Source organism: Lathyrus oleraceus, chromosome 1 (genome assembly GCF_024323335.1).
Source record: "Lathyrus oleraceus cultivar Zhongwan6 chromosome 1, CAAS_Psat_ZW6_1.0, whole genome shotgun sequence".
NCBI lineage: Eukaryota > Viridiplantae > Streptophyta > Magnoliopsida > Fabales > Fabaceae > Lathyrus > Lathyrus oleraceus.
In genome coordinates, this window is record NC_066579.1 from 50,945,266 (window position 1) to 50,952,339 (window position 7,074).

Below are 7,074 nucleotides of genomic sequence, written 5' to 3' on the forward strand. Positions count from 1 at the left end.
CTGTGATAGCAAATAAGCTATTTACTTGACACATAATCCAACATTCCATGAAAGAAGCAAATATATAAAAATAGATTGTCATATCATTCGAGAAAAAAATTCAGAATAAGCTCATCCTTCTACTACCTATCAACAACTCAAATCAGCTTACAAATGCCTTCACCAAGCATTTACACATCAAGCACCTTTCCTTGCCAAACATATTCAAGTTAAGTCTATGTGACATCCATAGTTCAACTTAAGGGGGATGTTAAATATCATAGTTACTTGAAGTACACGTTTTCTATTTTTCCTATTTTTGAATGGTTAATTATTTCGTTAGGAAGTTGGTTAGTTGTTAATCATCTTTCTTCTTTTGATCTCTCTCTATAAAAAAGATCACTCTCATAGTAAATGTATCCATATTATCATTCTTTCATCAATATTTAAGAATTTCTTCCTTTACAAGATATTTATCTCATCTTTCTTTAATAACTTTTCATATGGGTTTGTATAAACTATAAAACTAATAAAATTTAAAGATAATTACCAACTACCAACTCCGTTAAAAATAATTTCTTTTGTTTTATCAAAAACATGCTATTTGTTGAAATTTTTTAAAGTTAAGAACATAACCAAAACATGTCACTAATACGAAAAAGGGAAATACTATACTATAGATTAATTTAACTTATAATTATAACATTCATTACTAATTAATTTCACATAAAATAACATTTCAAACAGGACAAGTCAAATTAAAAACAATTAAAACCTAGGTTGAGATATCACATGCACAAGCACACTACTGAAAATCAAGTCATCAACTTGTAATTAAATTGTTGGGTTTCTTCTGAATTGTTGGGTTTCTTCACTTGAAGATGTAGTAGCAGGCGAATCATTTGGTGCAGTTGTAGTTGCTTGAGTTAGCTCCCTAAGTTGTGAATGCATGTTGTTTATGAAAGCCATTGAGTTCTGTTGTGGTTCTTCCATTGCTTCTTTTAGCTTATTAAGTGCCAAACAATATGCTTCCTGCATATATATAATTTGTTAAATAATATAAATCACAATATTAATTTTGATGCATTATTATTAGTTAGGTAAAGTATTTTACAATGTCAATTAATTAGGATGGTTTGAGTTTAAACTATAATAAATGTGTTTTGAAACATAACTTTGAAGTACAACAGAATTTACATTTTTTTAAAATTATTTTTATAAGTAGTTTTTCTAGTTCTTCTTCTATTTGTAATGGTATGTTTTAGTTTTTTAACTTAATTTTTAAAATTCTGCTTTAATTTCTTAACTAAAACGTGTTACAAATTAGTTTTTTAACTTCATTTATATTATTTTATTCGATCATTTCCGTCAATTTCTAACAAAAAAAATCGTTAAATTCTGGTGATATGGTGTGACGACAAGATCATTAATATAAATTTGAGTCAGCATATAAAGTTAAAAACTAATATACTGTTTAAACTGCGAGGGTTCCCCAAAAACAAATCTCTCACAGTTTAAATAGTGTATCAATTTTTAAGTATATATGCTGCCTCATATTTGTAACAATCATCTTTTTGTCACGCCACATCATCAGAACTTAATTTATTTGATCAAAAATTTACAAAAGAAACCAAATAGGATAATAAAAATTAAGTTAATCGACTAATTTATAATTTTTTTTATTAAGAGACTAAAATAAAATATTAAATTAAATTAAAAAATTTAGTGACTAATTATGTCATTTTTAATTGTTTGACTCTTCTTCTGATCTACTATTCTTGTGAAACATTTGATTTACTATAGATGTTTTTGAACAATAGGGATGAATAAAAAAATTAATGAAAATGAATACCTCTGAAAATTTTATTTATTTTTGACTTTATTATGAATTTTATTTTCTATAATATGTTTGGTAAATAAAGATAATAAATTACAAATAAAATGCAATTTGATTTACATATACACACTCAATTTTTTCTAATAAACCTCTGATATTATATGTTTTAATGGTCTCTAATATCATCTTAGTCCAATGATGAATCTTATAGACTGATATGTTAGAAGATTAAGAAACACAATTCTTTCAAAAGGTAGGTCAAATTAGTCTCCTCAATCTAACAATTTAAAGTGATAGTTGTCTATTTAAAGTTCTATAAACATACTAGTAAATTAGTGATTGTACTTCTTGTTTAACAAAGTGCACATTCTGAAAAACAATATTTCTAAGGGTTAACACTTTTCGGAAATTCAAATATTAAATTCCCAATTAAAATAGTTTATAGTTAAGACCAACATTTGACAAACATTTTGATTTTAAATGTCATATTATGATTTTAAAATAGGTAAACATTAAAATTGGATTTAAGATCCTAGTTAAGTAAATTGAAAGTATAAAAAATATATTTATGTAAATATTTTAAGTCACTTGGAAAGTAATATTGAAAAAAAAGTCATGACTACTAACTAGATTTTTTTATGCGAAATTATAGTACTTATATTCCTATGCTAAGTAATATTGAGAAAAAGCGATTGTAATATTATAAATCTTTTTCTGATTTCGATCAATATAAATATTACAACATTGATTGCAGTCAAAATATAAATTAATCTTAATTTATTTTTATCACAAAAATAATTAATAATAATATCAATATTATTTTGTTATAATCGCCTATTTTCGTTAAAACCTTGATGCTATGTTAATGTGAAAAAAAAGATATATCACAAACAAACAAAGAGACATATAGGAAGAAAAAAATGTCACAATCAAAGAATTGGGAACAAAAAACTATGTTAATATTTGTGAGTGTTAAGTCTCTTTCAATATTAGGAATGCATATGCTTTAACCAAACCATCCATGAAGTATCCATCAATCAAAGAGATTAATTCCCATATTGTGTCATTTTTTATGTTATATTTGACTGACTTTTCAGTCAATTGATCCATCTAATCCATCAAAATGTTACTATATAAATATAAATATTCTCTTTAAAAATTCATTTATTGGTGTTTGTGTCAAAAAAAAAAAAGTATTACCATGAAGAGATCAAGCTCAGATTGGCTCAACATATCCAAGTTTTGTTTCTTCATTGCTTTCTTCTTGTCTTTTTTCTCTATCTCCAAGTTAGAAATGTCACCAACCTAAAAAAAGAGCTTGCAAGAGATTAATTTCACAATGCATCTTCAATGTTTCATATGAATTAGTATAAGACTTTATAGAAAGAAAAGAAAAAGAACATATAATCCATAAATTAGCTCTTGTATTTATATATATGTTTTGTTCATGCTTGAATTGATGAACAAGCTCAAGGTTATTTACCTATATAAGTTAATTTTTCATAAAAAAAAACTAAATAAGTTAATTAAAAATATTGAATTTTAGGACTAAATCCTCCTATCTTCATTTATAAGTTTTGATTATTCATATCATCACAACTTTTATAAACCCTAATTAAAATATAACTTTTTTTACATAACAAAATAAAATAAAAGAAGATCATGAAACTAAGATTTAGTCTATCTATTTTTAAATTGTTTCCGCATTTGCGAAACTACCATGAATTTTATATCATAAAAAATACAGTCGAAATTACAATTTTTGATATACAGTTGTTGTGATCATATTTACATTCAATAAATTTGTTTTATATCATTCTATGAGAGACAAAGAGTTGAATATGAATTTAATAAATTGTAAAAAAATAAAAATTAATGTGTCACTTTGAATAATTAGGAGAAGCATAAAGCATAGAAGAAAGAAAGAAAGAGAGAGAGATTATAAACCTTCAAACAATCCAAGTGTGCTTCAACAAGAAACTCATAAAGTGGATGGTTAGAGATTCTTCTCTTAAGAATCTCACTATTCTCCTCTACATGATCAGCATGTTCATGAACACCACTTTGTTGTTGTTGTTCTTGTTCTTCTTCTTTGTACTTGACATCATCATCAACAACAAGAACAAAACTATTCATCTTAGATTCCATATATCTATTTTTGAGTAGATGAAATAATAACCTTTGATATACTACATATACAACACTGCTCATATATACTATTTATCTCAGAAACATTGAGAACACATATATAATAATATTGTACTATATGATAAGGTCAGTGAGATTGAGATTCTCCTACTTTTGGAAGAAATCAAACAAATTGAATGACACTTGCATGCATTATGCATACGTGGTAATAATAATAGTATGTGAGAATCAGTCAGAAGAGAAAAAAATTCAGATGTTTTTTACATAAACATGAATGAAAATTGAAGTTTGTGTCTATGGAGAGGGGTGTAAGGGGGGGTGTAGTCTTTTTGTTTCCTCTGTTTCACTGTCTTTTTCCACTAATGAAAGCAACACTTCAAAACTTTCTCGAACAATGGTCTGACCCTTTTCTTAGTACACTTCTTCCTTACATTTCTATCTTTTTATTTTTTTATTTTTTTTCACTTTTAAATAATAACCTAAAAGAATAAAGTCACAAACACCTACCATTACACTTATACTATAATATGTATGTATACAAACTCTTAAGACGACATTGATCCTAACATATATTAGAATAGAATAGACACAAACATAGACAGTCATATTTACACTAACATGTATTAGGAATAGAATAGACGTAGAGACTCAACATGATAGAATAGACGTAGAGACTCAACATGACAGTGATGCTAACATATATTAGGAATAGAAAAAATACAGACACTTATCACGATATTGATAATAACATGTATTAAAAATAGAATAGATTTAAACACCTACTCTCAACATGACATTGATATTAACATGTATTACGAATAGAAAAAATACAGACACTTAGCATGACATTGATGTATTAAGAATAGAATAGACTCAGACACCCACTCTCAATATGACATTGATATTAACATGTATTATGCATAGAAAAAATACAGATACTTAGCATGACAATGATGTATTAAGAATAGAATAGACTCAAACACCCACTCTCAATATCACATTGATACTAACATGTATTAGGAGTAGAAAAAATACAGACATTTAATACGATACTGATAATAACATATATTAAGAATAGAATAGATTCAGACTCTCACTTTCAACATATAACATGTATTAAGAATAGAAAAAATATAGACACTTAACACGACACCGATAATAACATGTATTAAGAATATAATAGACTCAAACACCTATTTGCAATATGACATTGATACTAACATGTATCACGAATAAAATAGACACATATACTCGACACGAGAATAAAAATTAGACCAGAAATGTTGATAGGTGATAGTTAATAGTAACTTAATTCATTCTCTTCTATTCCACCACAACAGGAAACAAACAAAAACCGAACTGTTCACTTTTGGTTCCTTCTATCTATTCCTGTTCCTGTTACTGTTTTGTGGTCCTAAACTGTAGGACAAGTGATTACTATAAAAGAAGAAAAGGACACTTTTCAGAATAAAGTATTGTATGTTCCAATTAAGAATATCTGAGTTTAATTTATTACTACTCTTCAATTAGTTTACCACTATTTGACTAACATAATAATAGTTCATGTTACCAACATAGTTTGACATAAATGGTAAATGTCTTGGTTTCTTTATAATTTTATCCAAGGTTTCATTTATAATTTGTCTTCACAAAAAATAAATAAACATATGTTGAAACATATCAATCTCTTAAATGAACATAAATTGTTTCAAAAACTAAATCTTTAAATTTAATATTACAAGACGAATAGTAAGATACTCAATAAAAATCATCAATCCAAAGTCATAATGTGATAGAAGTGTCGGGGCATATACGACTTCTAGACTCATATTTGATCCACATAACAAAATATTTTTTTGTCGTTGGATATCATCTAACGATTCTTCGTATATTACTCTTGAAAGTAAGAAGATTTTTAACCACTCTTCATATATAATGGATCTCATGTAAGACATGAGATATATTATAATGATAACTTATGTGCATTTTATATTTTACTCAATAATTAATTTAGATATTGGAGTGTTATATATTAGCTTCTCTTCACTGTATCGAAAACTTGTTATTCCACGTCAAAACTGAGTTAATTCCACGACATAATAAAAAAACATAATATTAACACAAAAAAAAACATAATATTAACAAAAAAAAAAAAACATAATATTAACTTTGAATAAGAATATGATACCTCCTCAATCTAGTACATAATAGCATTTGATTATGTTATCAAATCAGTTAGCACACAAAATCAGATTTGATTAAGGTTTGATCTTGTTGGTCTGTCTTTTGAAAAAAGTAGGATCATTGTGTTACTAAGCCACTTGAAAAGATTATTATGTCTACAAGTTCAATCAAGAACTTTATTTAAGAGTTTTTTTTTTTGCTTTTTCAAATTTAGGAATTAATTAATGTAAGGATTTAGCAAGACAGGTGATTAACAACTTTGGAATGGCTGCCTTGAATGATCATTGTCATATGGGCCATGTACGATGTGCTTTCCACGGTTTCAGTGTTTGAGATTATTATTGACTAGACTATACTACCTTCATTTTCACCACAAAAACAAGCAAAAGATTTTGTTGGGAAACTCTTTTTAATTGAATTATTTACTTTATAGTACTGCATGCAAACTATACTTACATTAATATTTACATTTATAGATTATCCCCTTTTAAAAAAATATATTTTATTAACTTTAAAATAATATATAAAATTGAATTATTTTACTTTTTATATTGATAGAGAGAGCTGATGATAAGAGTTAGTATAAAATAATTTAAAAACTGTTTTAATATTTAAGATTGAGACAATAATAAAAAAACCACAATTTAAAAAAAATTAATGTTATATTAAACTTAAAAATGGTAAAAATAAAAAAGTATATTATAACCAATTACGAAAAATGGATTAGGTTTAATGAGAAGCTCATAATAAACTGTCACTTTAACATTTAATGAATGGGATTTAAATACTTACTGTTGACATTTTTTATTAAATAAAATAAAGGTAGAGTTTTATCACAGTTAAATAAAAGTTTATATTTTTCGTTAAAATTAAATCATGACTAAATTGAAACTATATTTAAAATTTTGAAAATTTTGAGATGAATC

At 25.8% G+C, this 7,074-nt stretch overlaps 1 protein-coding gene across 1 annotated transcript; it reads right to left on the reverse strand.

The window, feature by feature from the left end:
• Nucleotides 1-663: 663 nt before the first annotated feature.
• LOC127102620 (homeobox protein knotted-1-like 2) lies at nucleotides 664-4,395 on the reverse strand. Its single transcript, XM_051039988.1, has 3 exons — nucleotides 3,764-4,395; nucleotides 3,017-3,121; nucleotides 664-1,011 (listed from the first exon to the last, which is right to left on the reverse strand). Exons 1-3 carry the CDS (start codon nucleotides 4,025-4,027, stop codon nucleotides 814-816), a joined length of 567 nt encoding a protein of 188 aa, XP_050895945.1. The 5' UTR covers nucleotides 4,028-4,395; the 3' UTR covers nucleotides 664-813.
• Nucleotides 4,396-7,074: the final 2,679 nt, after the last annotated feature.

Coding starts and splice junctions, on each gene's coding strand:
- LOC127102620 (XM_051039988.1), bottom strand. CDS start 4,027: ATGAGCAGTGTTGTATATGTAGTATATCAAAGGTTATTATTTCATCTA. Junction 3,122..3,763: donor CACACTTGGATTGTTTGAAG/GTTTATAATCTC, acceptor CTCTTTTTTTAG/GTTGGTGACATTTCTAACTT. Junction 1,012..3,016: donor CTGAGCTTGATCTCTTCATG/GTAATACTTTTT, acceptor ATATATATGCAG/GAAGCATATTGTTTGGCACT.